Source organism: Apiospora aurea (assembly GCF_038362705.1).
Source record: "Apiospora aurea strain CBS 24483 chromosome Unknown utg000005l_segment0_segment0, whole genome shotgun sequence".
Lineage (NCBI taxonomy): Eukaryota > Fungi > Ascomycota > Sordariomycetes > Amphisphaeriales > Apiosporaceae > Apiospora > Apiospora aurea.
In genome coordinates, this window is record NW_027117392.1 from 2582799 (window position 1) to 2605482 (window position 22684).

The window sequence follows — 22684 nt, forward strand, 5'->3', positions numbered from 1 at the left end:
CGATCTGGAAGGTTGGTGACTCGTGAGATGTGAAGCCAGATAGCGCCCGTCAAGATGCTGTTCGCTACCAGGCTACTGTTTTCTTTGTTGGAGGTCAGGGTCAGCACGCACCAAGCCCTCCCGAGCGAGAGGTTGACGCTTGTGACGGCGCGAATGGAAAATCGGGGAGGCCGGCCAAAGCCGCCTCCCTCGAGGGCAGCCCGTGTGGCACCTGGTCGTCGGGCGGCTCTGGAGACCAATCGAAAATTAAGCCGTCCGTCGTGGGCTAGCAGCCTTGCTCTCTCTTTCGGGGCAAGAGCGTGTGATTCTTGATGGCTCGCGCCCGCTACGAAAGGGGCCCAGATGACAGAATGGAAGGCGAGGCTGAAGGCATGAATATTGACAATTTTAGGAGAAGGAGAAAAAAAAGGTCGAGTATATGGAGTTTCCAGGGCCGGTGGACACTGCGCACTGCGCGATGTCGACACGGGAATCGGCCTGCATCCCCTGCATCCTTTGCCTGGGCGACGGCCGGATTTCCCTGGTTCGTGCTTTTTCACTGCGAGATTAGGAGTCTCCAGCGAGAAGGCGTGCACAGATCGCCAGTTGCCGTCAGTTGAGCTCAGCTCCGAGATTCAGGCAGGCTCAAAATCATGAAATTGTTCGTGCATGACGGCTGATTTCGATTGGAGCCTTTTACCACAAGGCGACAATTCCTGGTTCGGTCGCAGTGAGGTGAGCGAGCGTTGCAGGTGAGCAATACTGCATGTTTACCTACTTTGCATGCAGGCCCTCTGTGACTTACTTCCTGAGGCAGGTACTGTCTGTAAGGAAGCAAGTAGGTACATGTAGGTAGGCAACTGGGCTCGTGACTTTCCGTAGGAGTTGGAAGAGAATGGGCCATCCACCGTCCACAATCCACCATCCACCATCCGGCGTTCCGGCAGAGTTCTCCGCATGGAAGCAACAGTAACAGTAGCCGACCGACGCCTCATTGTTGCACCGGTCTTGCGCCATGAGGTTGCGTAAAGTAAGTAGGCATCTAACGTACCAGGCCCTGCTGAAGTCCTTCCTCAATCCGATACAACCGTTGACTATTCGTCTTTGGAACAGACCGGTAGTTGAAACAGGCTGACGGAGGAACCAAATCAAGGTTCTGGCTCTAACTTGCGTCAAATCACCCAGCATAGTCATAACCATAGCTAGTATTGTTATAACCTCACTTCAATCATTACCCTTCATGACCAAGGAGCACTTGGACATTGCCGGTCGCAGGCTCAGGCTTACGTTGCTTGCTGGCCGGGCTGGCTGACTCCCTGCAACCACGGCTGGGGATCCAGACCAGTGTCAGGTTGACTCGTCACGATCGGCGTGTGCTGAAGCAGAAACAAGTCGACTGCTCGGCACGAACAGCCATCTGCAGCAGCTTCAGATATCATCTCGAAACGAGTTGACCATCATCACCGTCTACGCCTGACTACATTCAGGATGGGGGATATGCGCCGTGCAGATGGTTAATAGTAACCTTATCATCATCATCATCATCAAGATCATCACTCATCACTCGACGGAGCAGCCCTGTGCCTATTTTAGGGGCCTACATCAATGGTCCAACCAGAGTCTGTACGAGCTTCATATCCGAAAAGGGCATAGGAGTCCGTGCTCTGCATAGGAAAAAGGTGGACGGCTCCGTTCCAGGACACACGCAACGCATGCAGCCGGACATCATCATTGCTTGTCCGTTGAAAGCCCCAAGTTGTACAGGTCGACGACTGCACACGGTTGATCGCAATCCAGCCTTTTCGCATTCCACGGACCGGCGATGGTTGGAGTCGGGAGCGAATGCGCGTGCTATGTAGCTGCAAGCTGCAAGGGGAAACGTCTCCTATGTGTGTCGATTCAATGAAGGGAGACGTGTGTGTGTGTGTTTGTGAGTGTGTCTGCCTCGCGAGCCAGAATCTTGACTTTGATGTCCGAGCCACTCTAACCGACGTGGACGAAGCGGGGCCGACTTGATTGAGGTGCGACAACGTTAGGGGAGGTCCACTGAACAAAGAACCGGAGAACTGCACTAACTCTAGCCGGGCCTTGGCCAATACAGCCACTAGAGGCCTATCAAGTTAGAAGGGCGCAAGGCCCAACGGGATGCTGTACATACACCATGTACACCATATCTACCTACCAAAGGGTCAGCCAGGCGCGTCTGGGAGCCTTTTCTAATTGATCCCCTGGCACAAATTGTTCCCGCACGGGCCATGAGTGAGTGTATCGAGTCCATACCTCCTCAGAGTCTCAGATACACACACACACACACACACACAGCCGAGCGGAACCGAGAGTTGACGATACCCCTAAGCTGCTAAGGACTCTGCTGCGGGCACCTGTCAGGCCACGAGAGGAGATTCCGGAGTCCAAACGATCATCATTTCTCCTCTGTTCAGCGGGGGCCAGGCTGTCGCCATTCCACCTTACTGGCCATCTTTGTATCTGAATCTACTGTACTTGCATACTACTATGCTGTCTAGGTACTAGGATAATGCTACCGTAACAATGGGGGAGATCAGTCTCGACCTGATTCATGAGGCTACCCGGCCTTGCCGCTCTCTCTCTCCCTCTCTCTCTCGCGACTGTAAATAGAAAGAAACGGGCCGCTGAGGTCCGAGTTAACCTGCATTCGTCCATCGTCTGTCGTGACTTGACACCCTCAATGCGGCCCGGGTACTACAAAAAGGAAGCCAGGAAGCCTTCGACTCTCTTGCAGATAGGCCTCTAGGCTCTAGTGGCTTTGATATCTGCGGGGGGTGGTGTTCAAGTGGCGGGAGGTTCGTTCATTCGGGGGTCTTCAGCTATACACAATGTACAAGAAGGAATTATTCCAATACCCAGGCAAGCCTTGATGTACTTACATACATTCTGCACAGTCCGTCCCTCCAGTTGACATTACACATCCTGACCCCTGGCCTGACGCAGGTCGTAGCGCAGGTGGGTTGCTGTGGGGTTGGTTTATGTGACTGTGGTAACCCTGTCGTGGGCTTAGGCGGGTTTCAGTTTCCCCGTCGCATGCAGCTTTCGAACCTCGCTCAGGTTACCGCTATACTCCTTTCGTACGCTCCTCCGATCCTGACTTGCTGTTTTTCCCCAGTCGGTGCTTTTGCGCCTCTGCCAGGTAACAGCCAGGGCCCTGGGCGGGTGGTCTCCCTGGTACTGAACACCACACACACACACTCTCTCTCTATCTCTCTCGATGTCAGTGGAGAGAAAGTCACTTAGATTACTGGAGAGGTGTCTCAGAGACCAGTGTCGGGGAGGGTCTGGATACTAGGTACGATGTCGTGTCCGGTACGTACTGGATACTTGTGCCGAGTGAGGATCCGGACAAGGTAGGACATGATACCACGTCCCGGAGCGAATCCATGAAATATGTCGCAAAGTGTCATCTCTTTTCTTTCCAGAATAATTTTTTCGACAGGCTATATGTCCATCACTAAGACGAGCAGGGCCGTTTGTGACCCTATGTGTCTGCATATAATCCCGTCACGCATCAAAGCGAAACCTCGTCCTCGTTGCACTTGTAACCGCCATCGTTACTAGCCAGCTAGTGCCCTCGTCTTACTTATATACCGACCTTCGCATACAACCTGACTTATCACCTCCTACGCCAAATCTTTAACACCTCTCTCCCTGCTTATAATTGGCACCCACTTATATTCAAGTTTCAATGGCGCACATCGTCACTTGTATGACAGGTGCCGATGGAGAACACGGCAGTCTGAGAAGCTATATATCCAGACAGCATCCCTCGACCGAGTCTGTAAGTGCTTACTCCTTCAACGTTTGGGCTGGTCCTGAGAATCACCGCATACTTACCACTCATTCACATCAGCTCACGTCCTACACATCATCCGTCAGCTCTGTGGAGGAGAAGAAGCCATACGCCTGGAGGATGTATCAACCGGAAGCGAGGAAGTACCAGCTCTTCCCAAAGGGGGACACCAAGCAACCGACCGGCAAGCAATCGACTGTCAAGCAACTCGACCCCGAAGAGGCACAAGCAATAGCTCTCGGCTCTCCTGCCGAGGACGCCGAGAATGCGGACAAGGTCAACGATCTTCGGGTCAGGATCAAGGACCGCAACCTCAACCGAAGGAGGAAAGTGAGCGTACCTGAGCTGGGACCCATGACGACGGTGCATGAAGTGGCGATGGATTCCCGTGAGTTCTTAAGTCAGGAGACATGACTTATGTATATATACGTTGCTAACAACCATGTAGCAACAATCCCTGGACGACCTCCGGTGCATGAACGCTCCATTAGCACGCCGGTGAATACCTCGTGGTTTCTCCATCAGCCTTATGAATTCAAACCCAGCTCTTTGAGCCAGCAAGAATCCGCTGGTGAAGCAATTAGCCCGTCATCCAAACCCTCCCTGGGCCGGAAGCCGAGCAAATCGAGCCTCAGTAAATCGAAAGCAAAACAACAACAACAACAACTCTCGCCCAAGTCTCTTGCCCCACTGACGATCCCTAGCCAAGGTGGCGCTCTACCCCGGTTAGCTCGCCAGCTCTCGCTGAGCCGCCTCAGGTCTGGAAACAACCATCCCGAACCAAGCAGTCTTTCGGCCAAGACGGATGAAAGAAACCATCAGGTTTCGCCCCATCCGCCAACGTCGGCTGCCAGTAACAGTAACGCGCCCAGATCTGCATCTGTCGCCACATCGTCGATGTCCCCTGTCCCTATGTCGGCACCCTTTGATTCCCGAGGCTCTCCCCGGCCATGGGAAAGGTCCGGGAGCACGACACCTGTGACGACACCTCAGCAGAGCCACCCCAACCCGACAGCAGCTCCCAATGCCAATCTTGAGCTCGCTCAGCGAAGTGCAACCGTCACGTCGCACAGAAGGAACAAGTCGGAATCGGCAAGCATCATGGACAGGGGACGGCCGAGGAAGCGAAGCGACGGCACGCCCGTTGGTGGCGGACTCAAACGTGCCGCGTCTAGAAAGAACAAGGACGAAGACCAACGCCGTGCATTTGAGGAGCTCCCACAGGGCTGGAAGCCCGAGGAAGCCGCAACCCAAATGGACCAAGCCGAAGCCGACTACGTCCACAAACAAGCACTGGGGCAGGTGTTGAGGTTCGAGGTGCTCAAGCGGGACGACGTGGAGAGCCTCTCCAAGGAACTTCGCCATCTTGACGAGCGCACCGAGTACCTCCGGCGTACCTACACATCTCTGCGCGCTGGGCGTCGCAACCTGCATGCTCGTATCTGCCAGTACCTGCGCTCTCCTCGCGGAGCGAAATTCAGCCAGGAGTCGATGCTCAAGCAGGAGGAGGCCCTTGCTGAGCTCGACGCTTCCATCGACGATTGGGTCAGCAAGTTGGAGCACGCAGAAAACCGTCGTACTCGTGTGAGGCAGAAGCTTCTTGAGCATGTTGCAGCTGCAGCTACTATGGGCACGTCCTTGGCCAACTCCGGCGCCATGGACCTCTTGACCCAGGCCATGGGCGGGCAGCCTCGCAACGCCGCAGCCGACATCTCGACCCCGCCACGAAGCCCAGCAAAGAGCTCGACCTTCTTTCATGCCCCGTCTCCGTCTCCGTCGCCCCAGCGCGTTGTTGCACGCGTTCCCTCTGTCATTCCCGAGCTGCCGTATGAAGACGCCGCCGAGCCCGGCACAACACCGGAACACGCAGAAGAAGAAGACGGCGACTCGGAAACCGAGTTGCGTCGCATGGAAAGCATTCGCATCTACGCGGACAGCGATGTCTATGCCCTTCTCGCCGATGTGGAGAGCGAGTTCACCCGACTGCGTGGCAACGAGACCCCATCGCCCGAGACAACTCCGTCCTCGCCTACCGTCCCTCGGCAAGATGACAGAGAAGTGCATCGCGCAAGGAGCCACGAGAAGCTTCAGGGAACCGCCAAACCAAGCAAGAAGCCTGCCCCGATCACCACCAAACCCATCGACAAAACGCCTCCTGTATCTCCGCCTGCTCCCTCTCCGCCCATCAAAGACAGCCCGACCGCCGGCGAGTTCTTCCTCACCCCGGCAGTCTTCAAGCCCAATGCATGAGCCTCTCTGCTTGAAGCCAAACTCCACCCTCCTTCATTCCACCCACCTTCGCGCAACGATCGCATTGCATCCATCATATGAATCACGGCCGACCATACTTGCTTAGTCATTGCCTGGCGTTTTCCTTTTCGCGATCCTTTTCTGAAAAAGTCACAACTTTGTGACCGTGCGTGCGCATAGAAGCGAAGCATCGAACACTCGGATTTCACGAAGCCTCCTGTAGCGCGGCCATCATGAGACACTCTACGCCCAAATTTGGCAGTCGTATTGCATTTGCCCCATGTTCTCTTTGGGAGCCTTACACATCTATCTTTTCTCTTCTTTTCTTTTTCTTTCCTGGTTTCGGAGGGAGGTTTGGGCAAGTCTGGCTCAAGACATGTGGTATAAAAACAATCTTTCATTTTCTTGTCTCATCACAATCCGGAGTTGGTGGCCTCCTGGTCTTTTGCATTTTCATGTACATATCCCATATCCCATGACTAACGGCCGAATCTATACCCCGTATTGTGCGCCCAGGTATGCCAACAAATCGCGACGGCCGACGATACCATCATCGTGTACATAGCTGTCAAATCATATTGTTTATTCCCAACCACACACTTTTATATTACCTCGCAAGATGCCGTGACTGCCCCAGTACATGCCTTCTCGTTTAGATGAGTCCGATCGCAAAGGACGATGCAACTCTGCGGCCAGGATTGTTCGTTTCGCTCACGGCAAGAGAGCCCTCTGCGGTCTAGGGCAGGCAACATGACTCACCACAGTCAGGGGACGGCCAATAGTTTGGTGCGCGATGTTTCGCTGCCATCTTCTTGGCCCAGTTGCTGCTACCTGGGCAGCTAAGCGATCCATCCGTCCAAGGCTAATCGCCAACAGGGTCCAAGTGCGGTATCAGGTGCCCATGAGAATGGACCCCGTCCGTCACCGTCACACATACCGCTTCGACTACGAGTCCTGCTGCCGCTACTGCTACTGCCATCTCTATCTAAGCCTGATGATCACCATTGTCATCGCCGCCGCTAACGCCACCATTGAAAACCACTCTCATGTTGCCCCTTCCCCGCGATGCACCACCTCCGTAGTGTGTGTCCCCCACGCAACAGTCAAGCGCTCAATGTTGTATCTCGAGAAGATCTTCTTATCGATCCACTTGGCGTCCTTTTCCTGCAACAACCTTGAACAAGCTCATTGCGCCAGACCTGCATGGACATACAAAACATACACACACACACACCTCTACCTACACACGGCCGGCCATAAGATCCATTCCAGGCCAAAGTGCTTGCTTATGCATGCACACGTGCACACGTGCAATCTGCAGAGTCCCCATAGCCTCCTGTCTGCTTTGGAATTCTTCATCAGCTGCTGCTGCTGCTGCTGCTGCAAGGTGTCGTCCATGCATACATCCATGCACTGTTTGGCCTCGTCAAGAAACGAAACAAGACCGTGGCTGGAAGCAGACGAAACGCCAATTGGAGACAGAAACCACCCCCAGCAGCTGGCTCGCTCCTGCTAACCTTGGAACATAGGAGCCGGCCGCCTCGGCAGTCACCTAATTATCCCAACCTGAAAACCTCAACGGCGGGGTGGGGAATGGGGACCTTTTTGGCCCAGCAGGAGCCGGCTGACCACCCCCGATATCACTCGAGGGGGGAGGGGTATTCATACATGCCCTCGTGGTTTCGGAGGGAGGGGCCGTGGCTGGATGGCTGGGAGTGCCCTGGGTGTGCCTTGGGTGTGCCTTGGAAGATAAAGTACATTTCCCCTTACTGCCCTACTAGCCAGCCTGCAGCCTGTGTGTCATTGCTATAGGACCAGACAGGGACACAGGGCAGCTCTGTTAGCGTACCACACCAGACCCGATGAGATAACGTTGCGCTGCAGTGCCTGCCTCCTTTGCATGCCATATGACGAGCGATCCATGCTGCCATGCAGTAGTTCTGTCGCTTCTGTCAACCTACTACTCTCGATCCGGACGGCTTCCTCCTCCACACATTGCCTCATTGTCTTGCCTACATACAGTCAGTCCGCTATGGCCCCTTTCGCAGCGGGAGGTCATTTCATTTTCTCGGACTCAGCAAGACACGGTCGTACGGAATGTGGTTCGGGGAGGAGTCCCAAATGTCCCCGCGACTTTGGCGGTGGATCAACAACAGGGCAGCAGGTAGGTGGAGACTTATTACTTCGCATTCTGTAGTAAGTAAAGAAGCAGGAAGTATGTTACTGACTTTTCTTAGTAGCCCAGGTACCGGCAAGTACCTAATCCAAAGGCAGAAGAGTCGATTTAAGGTTGCCATGGTTCCGTGCGCCCACGCCATCGGAACTTGGACGGGAGAGTCTCACGTTTTGACACACGTTTTCGGCTCCTTATCGCGTCTTGACTCTTTTCGTTGCCGTAACTCTCTGTTTTATGGAATCTGGGAGGTGCTGCACCCGAGTTCAAGTCTTGCCGACCATGCCCTTTCCAGACGGGGGACAAAGCGCAGTTCCAACATGAATGCATCCAAGGCTATCCCGCCTCCTTCACAATCTATATATACTGGCACTCTACCTATAAGCCATGGTATGCCTCATGCATATACCTACATGTACTACAAGTATACATTTCGGCTATGTAGGCACTTTGCACCATGATGAGCCTGGGTCCCGGGCCCACTGACTTTCCGGCTGTCGCCAGCTAAAGTGGTTCCTCGACGGGTGCGCAATTCGCAGCGAGGGGTTGCGCAGAGGGGCTCGATAGTTTCAAGATTGAGGGGTACCAAAAAATGGAGAACTCTTTCCCTTCGATCCATCCAGAAGATCCGCCCTCGCTTCATTGCGCGCCGCCTCATGCAGATAGATACATTCGGTGTTATGGATGCGCCTCGTCTCTTTCTGATGGATCTACTTGTAGGGAGAGGAGCTTTGTACGGGGTATAGCCTTGTAGATAACGGCCGTCTACAAGGAAAAAGCCTGGCGGCGCCAGCATCACGAGTGGTTCCGGTACTGCAACACGGAAATATGCCATCGCACACGCACCTCGGCCGAATGGTTGAGAGCATGCGGCGTCATTTCTTCCTGCAGCAATGACCTTGAGCGGGTGCGGAGTCTTGCATGATGGCCAGACTATACTCTACCATCACCTGATGCATCATGCATCCAACCCCATGCGCTTGACCCTCAGACCAGGTGTTCCTTGAATATTTCCGTCTTGGCTTCTGGCCTGGCCCTGTGGCCACGAGGGCACATGCACGACCCCGTAAGGCGATGGAGTATGTGGCGTTCTTGTATCTTGGTTTTGATTCAACTAAGAGCTCTGTAGAAACGGCCCGCGCAGGATGGGTGGCAGACAAGGATGCAGTCTGTGGTGTTTGGTATACCCACCACACATCAGATGATATGAAACACACCGGAACTATTCAGACGCCCATCCACACCATCGACGGCCAAGGGTTCTGCAATGGGACCGAGACAACGCAACGTGCACGTCTCACTCACGTTCCCGGGTGAAGTGCTCTGGCCTCTACTACCTTCGACATGGTGCCTCCCAGGCTAGCGGCCACCGCCTCGGCCGTTCGTCCTTGACTATCTTGAAAAGCACGAATATCATCGGCCGATGATGTGCTCAATCGCTGCAAACCCATTGATTGTGCCGCTGCTAGCGCAGCTTCGGGGAACAGCTCGGTTGCCAGCGGAGAAGCCAACCACAGAAGGAGCCAGAGGACCTCTTCCTGGCCCTTCTCGACGGCTAAATGGAGGCCGGTTTTGTTGGCAGCCAGTGGATCGTGATATCGGAGGAGCTTGCCCACGCTCATCGAAGTCTCGTCCTGCTCCAAGTCCTGGATGAGTTCGACGATGCCGCCAACATCACCCTCGCCGCACATGACATGAAACGCGCGAGCCGGGCGCGCCTCGGGGTTGGCTGCGAGATATGCTTCCTCGGTGATAGAAGGCAACGCGTCGAAGTTGTCTTGCACACCGCCCTCGTTGGTGTACTTGGTCGGGATGGTCACCCCCGAGGATGCGTGCAAGAAAGGGTTGGTGACCGAGGGCCCGGCCGGATTGGTGGCGACCTGAGCTTGACAGGCCGGGCACTTGAGCGACATGGCAAGATCGGATGCTTGGTCCATCAGACACGACCAATGAAAGTGACAGCCGCAGCCCAGCTGCAGGTCGTCAGGCACTTGCTGAGTCTGGCCCTCGTTTTCGTCATCCTCTACCTCGAGGAGGAGGGGCTCTTGGCAAACTTTGCAGGCATACATGGCAAGCAACAAATGGAGCGGGTGCTAAGGATGGATGATGAGTCTCTTGAAAGGTCGGGTGTGAGAATGGGCAAGTATGTGGTCCAGGCCAACTTTCTGTATCCACCACGCGTGAGAGATGGTCCAGAGAGGAGGTTGGCGAAAGGACACAGTTGATCTCTGCCATCCGAGTGAATCCAAGCACTATAGCGCAGAGAGAGTGCCAGATGCAAAGAAGATGGCAGGCAGGCAAACAAGGCAAAAGTGGTGTTGTCATGACGGCTTGCTTACCTTTGAGGAGTTGTGCAATGCAGATACAGATCGATCCAGGGCCGCGTATACTTGCGCAACTGACGAACAACAGGAATCGGTTACTTAGGATCGAGCTTGAGGGGTGCTTTTCGAGTCACGTTGGCGATACTCAATGTCCGCCGGGTGGTGAAGTTAAGGGTTTTTTACGGCCTTTTTATTGAGTGACGTCGTGATAGGCTGCATCAAGAGGCAACTACGCCCTGTGGATGTGGACCGTCGGAGGGAATGACGCTCGGTTTTTCCGACCTGCCAAAACTCCCGACACTGCGCAATTGGGGCAGCTTCGTAATAGGGTCGCCATCTTCAGTAGGCCTCTTTAGCTGAATATCACGCTTTTGTTCAGATGATGGTCTGTTGACTGATAACTGCAACCCCACATCTTCTCATTCGGACGTCATTGTATTCGTATGCAGCACTCGATCCCGACAGTTACCAAAAGTCCTCAAGTGGAGTTGGCAAACTTTGAATAACCCAGAGACTATTTATTGGTTGTCGGCATGGAAGAAACCACGTCCGATCTTGCGGTTACCATATAATGCCCTGCTGTTGCCAATCCCATTCCTCAAGTATGTCGGCTAAGACGTTCGCCGACTGCCGAGTGAGTGGCCGGCGCTGCTGCTGTTCACCGGGGACATCGGCTCACATGACTGTCATAGGTATTGCCAGGGACAAGCAAGCGCGCCCAAGGAAACCCAGCGGGCTCGGCATGGCCTTGCATATTTGTTGTGCATATCATTACACCCATATTGTACAGCAGGCTTATTCTACATCAGCTAGTATTACATCTCCATGTCGCCGCAATGCCACAAAATACGCTTCTCTTGATTCCTGCGAGTAGATCAGTATCTAGTAGTCGATTGTAGTCGCCACAGGGGCCTTGGTAACGGGGAAAACTACTCACACTCCGGGAAGAATCAGGTTTCTCGCGGTGTACTTTTGCAAACATCTTCTTGAGCTTCTCTTCCAGCTGCTTGTCCTCGGCGCCCGCATAGAACTTGCACACAAAATGGCCGCCTGAGCGCAACGTGTCGCTCGCGAACTGGAGAGCTGCCAGGCAGAGATCCTATAGTAAAAGCAATCAGCAGCAGTCCATTGCAGTCATTCAGGTAGACATGGCGACTGGGTGGCGGCGAGAAGAGACGCTGCTCTGCTTACCATGCTTCCGGCGTGGTCCCGGAAGGCCATCCCGCTCGTATTCATCATCCTATTATCACCATACGGGTTACTCAATGTTCTACTGCCAAAGCCGGTCATTTGAGGCCAGGGTTCTGACATGTCGCTCAAGACTATCTGCGTTGTGGGTTAGTGTTTGTTACTGTAGACCAGCTAGGCTTTGCAGAGGAAGAAGAATAAGAAGAAAAGTCTCTCACATCTACCAGCCTCCCTTCATCATGCAACTTCTCTTGTTCTTCATAAGGATCGTAATGTATTGGCCAGGCCGCCTCTGCCCGCTCCGAGTCGATATAGCTTGGCTTGTCCCGGATAAGGGCAGCCACGTTTTCGGGATCAACCTCGGACCTGTCGGCCGCCACTGCAGCTGGGCGGGCAGGGTACTCGTTGCCAGCAAACTCGACAAGATAGTCCTTGACCAGATCTTGCACGGCCGGTGACAAGAAGTTGCCCTGGATGGTGGACACCCCCTTGGGCGGTTGAGCCGGGATCAAGTCGATCCCAACGATGCGCCCATTTGGCTTGGTGCGATCCAGAGCAATCTGCCAAAGCTGTTAACATACTTCTTCTTCTTCTTCTTCTTCTCTTACAGGCTCGATCCAACTGACGGAAGGCTTACCTGTGACCAACTGCCCGGCGCATAACCCTATGAACCCGCTTCAGCGTTGCGTATATGTCAACGTTGTTGCATTTGCTTACCAGGTCCACAACTGTCTGGCCGCTCCTGAAAAGCCTGAATTTGGTGTCCATCTATCCCCCCCCTTTTAGTTAGCATCGAATAGTAGATGCCAGCCGCTCCCATGGGCCGGGATCAAAGAAACATTCTGCTGCCACCAACCTCTAACAGCTTGAAGGCAGCCCTGCTCTTCAGGCCTTGCACCTTCGCCTTTTGGGCATAGAAATCGGCACCCTGGCGCATCTTCCATCGCGAATTGGAGGACGACCAGCGTGCGCTGCAGCCCGCGACAAGGGGCTGCGAAACTGACAGTCGCAGAGCCGTTTGTGGAGAGGCTGTCGGTACAGTGGCTGCAGAAGCAGCTAAGCGGCCGAAGAGCCTTCCATTACGGGGTGCTGCTACCCTCAACGCCGACGACATTTATGAGAATTATCTTGAGGTGGCAGGTTATATGCCTTCTCTCATGATAAGGCGTATGAATGATGCGAGGCCAAGAATATAGATGCCGCACATGTAGATATATTATGTCGGATACCAGGTTGATGTCAATTCCCATGGGTACGCGTGAAATTGCGGGTCGCCGGTTTTCTATGCGAAGCGGCTCAACAAGCTGGGGCCACAGGGGCAATTACAGTCGGGTAGGTGTACTTGAGGTTAAGCAGTTCAGGAAATTAGAGGCTTCGACCGTCTCCGACATGGAAACCAGAAAAACAAAAGTACCCCCAAAGGCTGCATGATATACCAAGCTGCGAGTCACCAGACGTGTTACATTCTCACACTCAGTAGCTATGCAGCGCAATTGCAGAGAATTCGTAGCGTTCATATTCCCACAGAACAACGCAGTAAATGCGGTAAAACGCCTACACATGTTCCACCCCCCAATGCAGTGAGCCCTGAGAACTCGTATGCCCCCTAAACGCCTTATAATGCATGCTCCCACCCATGTTCTGTACCTTGTCCCTATACCTGATTCCGAAAGTGAACAAACTCGAGACAATCTCCAATAAATCGGCCTATGCCAGGAAGCTTGCCCCAACGCCTCTTCGTTCTCGCTTCAGAGGCGAAAATGATTTGCCAGCAAACGCATTACGTACACCGGGCGGCTGCCTCTTCCCCTTGAGGACCCCCTTGAGTTGCGCTTTGGGGGCTTTAGCAGGCACATCCTCCCCTTCCTCACCTTCCTCCTCATCAAACAGCGTTTTCGTTGACCCCAGTACTTTGCGCTTCTTCTTTTTCGGCTCCTCCTTAGGCTCCTCGCCCTTTGAGACCTTGGTAGACGAGGCGCCTGCGTCCTCGGGCATGGTAAAGTTGACCTTGCCAGGTTGCGTCTGTTCCGCAGCGGGGTCCACGACGTCTTCTTGGCCACCAGGGGCCTCGCTTTCCTCGGCTACCTGTGCGAGCTTCGCGACCTTGGACCCCTTCTTCAGAGCAGTCTTCGCTCGTGGTTGCGAATTCTTCCTTGCCGAAGGTGCATCCGCAAGGACCTTCTTGGGCCGCCCGCGAGACTTTACTGCGGGCTGGGGCTCCTCTGCTTCAGCAGGGGCTGCCTCGGCTGGTTCAGGTAACGAGTGAGCATCCTCGTCCTCGTCAGGGACTAAGACCGAGGCCGTTCTGGCACCAGGGTTGTTGGCAAACTGCTGGGGTATAATGGACGTGTCGCCCAGCTCATCGTCGTCATCGAGATCACCTGTGCTGTCCATACCAGTCTTGCCTCGATTAAGGAAGGGCGTAATGGAAAAGGTTGACTTTTCGCCCACCAGACTGGGCTCCGGTACAAATCTCTTCTTGGGCCCTTTCCGAGGTTTCTCGTCAGCGTTCGGCGTTGCTATGCTGATTTGACTGATCTCATCGCTGCCAATGTCGTGGCCCTTGCGTTTCTTAAATGCGTGGCGCCCGGTAGTCTTCGCAGCGACCTCCTCGGACAAGGTTGGCTTGGCCTTCTGCGCTTTGCGAAGGTCCGATTGGCACTGCTTCAGCTGTTCCTGTATGTCCCGTGTCTTTGTCCTCATCTTCTCAAGCTTCTTTTCAAGCGCATCGTTCCGTGCCTCAGCCTCGGTCAACGATTCCTGTGACTGGTGGCGAATTTTCTCCTTCTGCTTCTGCTCGACAGCCAGCTTCTTCTCGAAGTCTTCAAGCTGTGCGCGAAGATCTGCCTCGACCGTGTTGTCGCTTGCCTTTGAGTGCGCCTTCTTCGACCGGCGTTTCTCAGCTTCGAGTTCTTCCTCTAGCCTCTCCTTGTCCTCCTTTGCTTCCCGCACTTCTCTCTGGGCATCTTGTAGTTTCTTGCGAAGGTCGGATTCAACTTCTCGTGTGCTATCCTGATCCTGAATTGCCAGGTTGTGGCTGTGCTTTTCCTGCGCAAGTTGGTCTTCTAGTCGTTCACGGTTTGCCTTTTCCGTAGCCAATGACTTCTCAGCCTCGCGGAGCTTCTTCCGCAGGTCATCCTCGACTCGGTCATTGCTCTCTCGCTTCTGCATGGCTCGTTTGGTTGCTTTCTTCTCATTGGCAAGCTCGACTTCGAGGGTGTTGACTTGTCGTTCCAAGGCTAGCTTTTCGGCCAACGTCTCTTGCTGATGGGCTAGTTGCGATCTGAGGTGGTCGAGCTCTGGTTTCAAGACCGCGAGCTCTCGGGTAAGTGCTAGCTTTTCGGCTAAGAAGTTGGTCGAGTCCTGGGTGAGATTGTTCATTGTCTCCAACTCGGCCTTGATAAAATGTTAGCACCATGGACCAGCTCAAGCAACATGGCTAGTCTGAAGAGAACCCACCTGCAACTGTTGGAACTCGCGCTCCTGCTTTCGTAGCTGCTTTTCCTGCAAGCGCACCACTTCCATTTTTGCCTTCAGCTGGGCACTGAGATCCTCGCATTTGGCCGCCAGTTTTGCGCCAGCATCACTGTTTTGGGCAATCTGGTCGCGCAACGAGTTGTTCTCGTCACGAAGCATGAGTATGCGTAGTTTTAGGCGGCGGACATCTTCATCCTTGATCAAGAGATCGGAATTACTGGCGTTGCTTCGGTGTCGCATCTCCAGCTCGTGCAGTATCTCGAGTCGCTGATATGAAAGGGGTTTGGATTAGTTTCTTCACGCAATGTACGTGGTTCTGTTTCTGTCTCACCATGTCTGGCTCCACGTCCACCTTCTTTTCACGGCCCATGGCGGCTGCTCTCGGTGCTCTGCCCATCGGCAGGCGCGTTGTTGTTATGATAGGGGGGATAGGACCTTGGGCGTACTCGGATCTCTTAGGTATGCGACAGGGCAGTTCAACTATTAATATATGTATTCGACGGCAACGTTCTGGATAGACAATGGAGTTGGGCTATGGTGGTGTGTGGCCCGTCCCTTTGATAGATCAAGCTGGAATAGGGTGCAGTCACGAGGGTTAGAGAGCGTGTTGGGTGGACACTCTTTTGGTTGCAAGGTGGAGGCAGGCAGTAAACAGAGTGCCTGAAATGGACTAGACCCGGCCGTCACGTTTGTCCGTCCAGCTACAGCTACGTAATCCCCGCAGGACCCCTGTCACCAGCTCTTGCTAGGTACCTATCGACCAGCCTAAAGCCAGCGGGTACCTAAGTCAGGTACCTAAGTTAGTAATCACCAATGGGGAATTGAGCTAAGGAAGGAGCTGTCTGTCTGTCTGTCTGTTAAGCTTGTCAATTGGGAACTGGCCACTTTGGAGCTTCATGTGTAACAACAGGTTGTCCCTCTCGATCCGATCCCTCCAAACACCAAACACCAGGGCGGCGAACAAACAGTGCACTTCAAAGCACAACCGCCCGATTCCCACAGCAGGCCCGACTCAAGAAGCACACTCATTTGCACGCACAGTCGTTCACCATGCGCTGGCTGCCGTTGTTCATCTCTCTGGCTCTGCCGTTTGGCACCCTCGCCGCCAAGAAGCCATCGTCGCCCGCCGACACCTTCAATGACTTCCACACAAAGGCAATCTCGACCACGCCCGTGAAGCTGGCTGATTCGTCGTACAAGAAGCTCACTGCCTCGCCCCGCGACTATTCCGTCACTGTCCTTCTCACTGCCATGGACGCTCGATTTGGTTGCCAGCTGTGCCGCGAGTTCCAACCGGAGTGGGATTTGCTCGCTAAGAGTTGGCTCAAGGGCGACAAGAATGCCGAATCCCGCATCATCTTTTCCACTCTGGACTTTTCCGATGGTCGCGACACATTCATTTCGGTGCGTGGTCTTTTCGAATCCTTGATTGTGCGTCTTGGCACTAATACGGTGATTCTAGTTGAGCCTCCAAACCGCACCAGTGCTGCTGTTCTTCCCCCCACCATTGGCCCTCACGCTGTTCCTGGTGTTGAAGGTCCTATTCGATACGACTTCACAAACGGGTAAGATGATTTTGTTCACCGTTGGCTTTTGTAATATATATATTAACTGATCCTGCCGCAGACCTCTCTTGGCTGACCAAGTGCATGCCTGGCTTTCCCGCCACCTGCCGGACCGTCCTCACCCTCCCGTGAAGCGTCCCGTCAACTACGTCGCCTGGGCTGTTGGTGTCGTCTCGACCCTGGGTATTGCTGGCGCACTTGCCAAAGCCGGGCCTTACATCCTCCCTGTCGTCCAGAACCGAAATGCTTGGGCCGCCATCAGCTTGATTGGTATCCTCATGTTCACTAGTGGTCACATGTTCAACCAGATTCGCAAGGTCCCATATGTGGCTGGCGATGGCCGTGGAGGTATAAGTTACTTCTCCGCCGGTTTCCAGAACCAGCTGGGTATGGAGACTCAGATTATCGCTTTTATCTGTATGTTTGCCCCCAAAATAGCGTGCGTATCAGATCTAACCAACATTTACAGATGGTCTTTTGTCCTTCTCTGCGATCGCCTTAATCATGAAAGTCCCAAGAGTGGCTGATGCCAAGAAGCAACAAGTCTGGGTTCTTCTTTGGAGTGCCATCCTATTCCTCCTCTACAGCTTCTTGCTCTCCATCTTCCGCATCAAGAACGGAGGCTACCCGTTCTCGCTGCCCCCCCTTTATGTAAGGGAGAGATAGATACAATAAGAAGTTCTACTCAGGCAGATAATGCATTGGTGAGATGGCACAAAAGGGGGTCCGCGAAGGTGTGATATCCACTTGGTCGGTATGGAAGTCTTCGCATGTATGATGAAACGACCTAGACTCGAAGAACAAATCCTTTATAGGGAATGCAATACCATTCTGTAACCAGCTGTTTGAACCCGCAGATTGGAGGGCAGCCGACTTTCGGATTGCAACTGTCGAATTATCTGGCGGCCTGGAACTGATCCAGGGTGACATGGACAACTCCTACGCCACTGCAGTTATGCCCCTCGAAAACCTTTCGCGATGAGCAATGCTTTGATACGGCTGGCATCCACTTGGCAGATGTCGCTAATTCAAGCAACAACCGGAAGTGCAGAAGTACACTTGCCACAAAGGCTGACCACAGGCGCCACACTAGACAACTCTTGACTAAATTGCAATAAATCACCATAAACCAACCACAATACTCGACTCGTCGTCAGGCTTCCCGCCCTTCTCCCGGAGCCTCCGTGGGCGCTTCCATATTCGTGACAGTTTCGCGATCATGACAGCCACGATAGGAACTGTCCGCTTGGGCCAGGCAATTGCTCACTAAGGGGACGATTCATATTGCAGCTCTCTCTTCTCACCGCAGCTGGGCGAAAGCCTGTGGTCTAGCCCCTTATTTCATGTGTCACATACGGCTTTTGAGTCTAGCCACGCTGGGCGCCAAGGACCATAAGAACATTGCTATGCCAACCTTTTGTACATTGTTCGATACATGTCGTAGTGGTTTTGAAGCTTCGCCAACTCCACAAAGGGTGCCGGAGGGATGCTCGGAGCCAAGTTCCGAGGCTAGCAACAAGATATTGAGCCCAGGCTCGAGAGTATTTGGGTCTTATGCTGCGGCGTAATTACCCTGGCAGACGTTGAGGGCACACAAAACACGTCGTTTGCCTGGTCATACGCCATGATCCCTTAAATGAGAGGTTTAGCCGGGTATGCTGATTCGCCAGTGACCAGCCGTACCATTGCGGCTAAATGAGGAGCCCAAGTATCGTCTCCCTGCTCACTCTATTAGCGTTCCAACGGGGGCGAGCAATACCCAACCATCGTCCCTCGTCTAATGGAATATTCCCTTGTTCCTGCGGAGATTTATCTGCAGTAGCTGCTGGCCTCTCCACAATGGTGGCGCTGTCAAGTTTCCTGGATGGAGTAAAGATGTGCCATACGCGGTACTGATGATCATGGTACATGCCCTCTTCGGCACGACATACTATGCTTGATACGTCTGTCAAAGCTTGGAAAAGCTTGAAAAAGCTTGTGATGAGTACACTGCTACTTGGCGACACTTTACGTTGCAATGGCCAACTGCTATTATCTTGCGATGGAGATAGCCTCATCCCGTCATAGGAAAATACCATACCTCGAAATATGAGACTACAACAGCACAAGGGGAAACCGAGTGTTCCCCTCTCCATATAGCATGTCATGGTGCTAGCTCGAGGGTTGGACCAGTCATACCGGATCTTGGGTTACGATGTGGCTGCAGATGCCGGACAGGGGTGTCTCCAAGTAGCAAAGGGGGTGGCCTCTCCACACGATATGGTGGTGGTAATTCAGAGAAGGTAGGTTATGGGTCAGCGATGGCAAACTCTTGTTCTCTGGGCTTTGATCATTCTCGGGTTGCCTATGCATTTGCTTCGTTAGTGGAATGTTCTCCTGAACAGATTACTCTGTCTGCCGCGGCAGATCTAGACTGGAAAGACCCCATCTCGGAGACTCGATGCCCGGCAGTATTTCGCCTCTAACGGGCCTGTTCTCCTGATTGCCAGAATGGTATGCTTCCGCGATGCCTTTGCTGGCGGGCTGACCAACTATGTGGCCCCTCATTGCCTTGCCTGGAGCCCCGTGTATAAAAAGGAGCCAATGGTGGCCACCAGGGCGACAAACCTCCCGAGCACCTCTACAGCCACATCGTTCCCAAAAACTTCAAGCTTGGTACCAAGATGAAGGTCACTACTACTGTTGCGGTCTTCGCCGCAGGTGCTCTCGCAGCACCGAACCGTCGTGCCGCTGCCGCTGCCTGTAGCTCCGCCGTCAAGCTCGATGCCAGCACCAACGTCTGGAAGAACTACAAACTCCACGCCAACACGTTCTACCGCTCCGAGGTCGAGAAGGCGGTCGAGGCCATCAGCGACTCGTCTCTGAAGGCCCAGGCCGCAAAGGTTGCCGACGTCGGTAGCTTCTTGTGGATGTAAGCTAGAAACCAGGATGGGAAGGCGTCATCGTGCTCGGAGAGTGTGCACACTAACATGAATACCCTCACCAGTGACACCATCGAGAACATCGCCAAGGTGGAGCCTGCCATTGCTGACACGCCTTGCGAAGACATCCTCGGTCTTGTCATCTACGATCTGCCCGGTCGTGACTGTGCCGCCAAGGCCTCCAACGGCGAGCTGGCTTACAACGAGATTTCCAGGTACAAGTCCGAATACATCGATCGTAAGTCACATATAGCTTCTTCCAGTGCCCCTGTCTCTCCTTCTCCACGCATACAACAACTAGACGCCAGAAGCCAACTGAAAACTGACGCACTCTTCTCTGTGCCACAGCCATCGTGGCCATTCTGAAGAAGAACCCCAACACGGCCTTCGCTCTCTTGATCGAGCCCGACTCCCTGCCCAACCTGGTCACCAATGCCGACCTGTCCACCTGCCAAGAGAGCAAGTCGGCCTACGAGGAGGGCGTGGCGTACGCGCTCAAGAACCTCAACCTGCCCAACGTCGTCATGTACATCGACGCCGGCCACGGCGGCTGGCTCGGCTGGGACGCCAACCTGGATCCCGGCGCCGAGGAGCTCGCCAAGGTCTACAAGAACGCCGGCAGTCCCAAACAGGTTCGCGGTTTCGCCACCAACATCGCTGGCTGGAACGCCTGGTAAGTAGCAGCGGTCTCCCTTTGGGAACCGTGACCGCTCTCCCTGTCTGCCTCCTTCCCGCCTTGTCTCCAACCCTTCCTCTTCTATCCTCCCTCCCCAAAGCCATCATCGCTGCCACTACCACCACACAATGCCATCCCGGGAATTTGCCTCTACTAACCACCCCTGCCTCGCAGGGACCTGAGCCCCGGCGAGTTCTCCAAGGCCTCGGACGCCAAATACAACAGCTGCCAGAACGAGAAGACGTACGTGCAAAAGTTCGGCGCCGCGCTCAAGTCGGCGGGGCACCCGAGCTACGCGATCATGGACACGGGCCGGAACGCCGTGACGGGCCTGCGCAAGGAGTGGGGCGACTGGTGCAACGTCGACGGCGCCGGGTTCGGCAAGCGGCCCACGGCCGACACGGGCGACTCCAACACGGACGCCTTCGTCTGGGGCAAGCCCGGCGGCGAGTCCGACGGCACCTCGGACTCGGGCGCCACCCGCTATGACTCCTTCTGCGGCAAGGACGACGCCTACAAGCCCGCCCCCGAGGCCGGCACCTGGAACCAGGACTACTTCGAGATGCTGCTCAAGAACGCCAACCCCCAGTTCTAAGGGTAGTGACAGCGGCATCCGCACCTGTCTGTTTTCTTCTCTTTTATTTCCTTGACGAAGGAGGAGTGGCTGCCGCTGTTCAAAAAGGGCAAACTCAAGCCATGACAAAGGCTAGTGTAGATGATCCAGAAGGTGCCGGAGGAAGCATTGCACATACTCAACTCAGGACAGTCAGAGGGTGGGAATAGGTGCCTTTTGGGTTACGCTCATTGTATTACATCCAAATACCCGCCTCCTTGTAAATAAGACGGCTGTCCCCGGGTTCATACATACACGCTCGTTTCAAGATGCGCTGCCTTCCAGTCTCAAGATCGATGTGGACATAATGTACAAATCTCAGTTCGAGTCTATTCCTAGGCTGCGTAATACCTGCGTATGCTGGATACTAAACCGATATACAGAACCACTCAGGTATGACATACCTAAGTCGGGTTTCAGGTGATTACCACTCTCTATAGATAGATGGTGATGAATACTAGCAATGATGAACACCTAAACAGCACACAAACATGCATGGCAGTAGAAAGAAAAAGCAACGCAGTTGCGAAATGCCAATCCATGCGGTAAACTCCAACTCCCCCAAACGCCCTTTGCACTATAAACGGATGCAGACCGTGTTTCTTGCAGAATAGAACCCAAGGAGCCGGGGGAAAATCGCTCCGTATTTGTGTCGAAGCTCACGTTTCTTTGTTCGCAGCGGTTAGAAATCCACGCTGGCGCCATCGCCGACGTACTCGTAGTCGTCTTCCGGTGGGAGGAAGAATGCTGTTAACGAGAAAGCGATGGCCAGGAGCACCGATACGCTGGCACTGACGGTGCACAGAATCCAGGAGTAGCCCAAGCTCCAGCCAGGGACGTCAAACTGTGCGTCTGAATTAAACAGATATGCCTGCAGATGCTCGTTAGCCGCCATACCTAGTAGACCAGTACGATCTAGCCATATGCTGAAGAATCGGCAATAGCCAAGTAGCCAGACAAAGAAAGTCTGCGGGGTCTCTGCTTACCACAATGCCCATGCCGGCGAACTCGATCACAGCGTCGGCTATCAACAAGCCGGCAATCACGAACCAGCCCTCTTCCCGCTTATATTTCCCGCCCAACATTACGACGAGAAACGAGATGGCGGTTGCCAGCTCTACGACGGTGGCGAAGGACATTAAGAAGCCACTGCTCCTCCACATGGTGCAAAAGAACTGGTCATCGCGGCAGTCGTCCTCGTCGGGGTAAGGGCGGCATGTGGCCTTGTCGGCGGTAGACGACAGCGAACACGACTGGTGCAAGCCCACGTGATGGCTGAAGGTCGCGTTCGTGTTCTCGGCCGTGACAGAGTATTCGACCCAATTCGAGGTCATGATGGACGTGATGGTCAAGATGGTGGCTGTGGGGAGGGCACATGTTAGCGATATCGGCTGGCGGCGGGCGGGCGAAGCAGTATTGCAGGAAGCGATAAGGCTACGGGCGGCGATGATAGCTCATGCGTCAGACGAGCTTGGCGCAAGCAGCCAGGCCATTGAACAATACAGAATAGTTCAATGCGTAAAAGCATAGATAGGCCTCAAGCATCCTAATGCAGCGACAGGCGCAGTCGGGGAGGGTTGGGGGTGGCAGCTTGAAGCTTCATGGAAAAGCCGCGCGCTACATCGTGGGAATTGGCAATGACGTACCGACAACGAAGACGCCCAGCGCCACGTTGTAAACTACCAATCGAGTCAT

At 54.1% G+C, this 22684-nt stretch overlaps 7 protein-coding genes across 7 annotated transcripts; 3 read left to right on the forward strand and 4 right to left on the reverse strand.

Annotated features, from left to right (window-relative positions):
- Nucleotides 1-3697: 3697 nt before the first annotated feature.
- On the forward strand, nucleotides 3698-6052 carry PG986_007363 (uncharacterized protein; the record flags this gene model as incomplete). Its single annotated transcript, XM_066843585.1, has 3 exons — nucleotides 3698-3790; nucleotides 3863-4190; nucleotides 4251-6052. The coding sequence occupies 3 exons, from the start codon at nucleotides 3698-3700 to the stop codon at nucleotides 6050-6052; spliced, it is 2223 nt and encodes a 740-aa protein (XP_066699697.1).
- Nucleotides 6053-9526: 3474 nt separating this feature from the next.
- Nucleotides 9527-10294, reverse strand: PG986_007364 (uncharacterized protein; the record flags this gene model as incomplete). The annotated part of the gene is made up of 1 exon (XM_066843586.1): nucleotides 9527-10294. One exon carries the CDS (start codon nucleotides 10292-10294, stop codon nucleotides 9527-9529), a length of 768 nt encoding a protein of 255 aa, XP_066699698.1.
- A 1050-nt stretch (nucleotides 10295-11344) lies between these two features.
- On the reverse strand, nucleotides 11345-12851 carry PG986_007365 (uncharacterized protein; the record flags this gene model as incomplete). The annotated part of the gene is made up of 7 exons (XM_066843587.1): nucleotides 11345-11431; nucleotides 11487-11648; nucleotides 11741-11875; nucleotides 11956-12297; nucleotides 12375-12401; nucleotides 12455-12505; nucleotides 12594-12851. The coding sequence occupies 7 exons, from the start codon at nucleotides 12849-12851 to the stop codon at nucleotides 11345-11347; spliced, it is 1062 nt and encodes a 353-aa protein (XP_066699699.1).
- Nucleotides 12852-13444: 593 nt separating this feature from the next.
- PG986_007366 (Rossmann-fold NAD(P)(+)-binding protein) lies at nucleotides 13445-15584 on the reverse strand (the record flags this gene model as incomplete). Its single annotated transcript, XM_066843588.1, has 3 exons — nucleotides 13445-15133; nucleotides 15197-15481; nucleotides 15546-15584. 3 exons carry the CDS (start codon nucleotides 15582-15584, stop codon nucleotides 13445-13447), a joined length of 2013 nt encoding a protein of 670 aa, XP_066699700.1.
- Nucleotides 15585-16264: 680 nt separating this feature from the next.
- PG986_007367 (uncharacterized protein) lies at nucleotides 16265-17445 on the forward strand (the record flags this gene model as incomplete). The annotated part of the gene is made up of 4 exons (XM_066843589.1): nucleotides 16265-16618; nucleotides 16677-16779; nucleotides 16861-17196; nucleotides 17249-17445. 4 exons carry the CDS (start codon nucleotides 16265-16267, stop codon nucleotides 17443-17445), a joined length of 990 nt encoding a protein of 329 aa, XP_066699701.1.
- A 1997-nt stretch (nucleotides 17446-19442) lies between these two features.
- On the forward strand, nucleotides 19443-20971 carry PG986_007368 (uncharacterized protein; the record flags this gene model as incomplete). Its single annotated transcript, XM_066843590.1, has 4 exons — nucleotides 19443-19690; nucleotides 19766-19938; nucleotides 20049-20373; nucleotides 20551-20971. 4 exons carry the CDS (start codon nucleotides 19443-19445, stop codon nucleotides 20969-20971), a joined length of 1167 nt encoding a protein of 388 aa, XP_066699702.1.
- Nucleotides 20972-21671: 700 nt separating this feature from the next.
- On the reverse strand, nucleotides 21672-22684 carry PG986_007369 (uncharacterized protein; the record flags this gene model as incomplete). Its single annotated transcript, XM_066843591.1, has 3 exons — nucleotides 21672-21860; nucleotides 21976-22349; nucleotides 22636-22684. The coding sequence occupies 3 exons, from the start codon at nucleotides 22682-22684 to the stop codon at nucleotides 21672-21674; spliced, it is 612 nt and encodes a 203-aa protein (XP_066699703.1).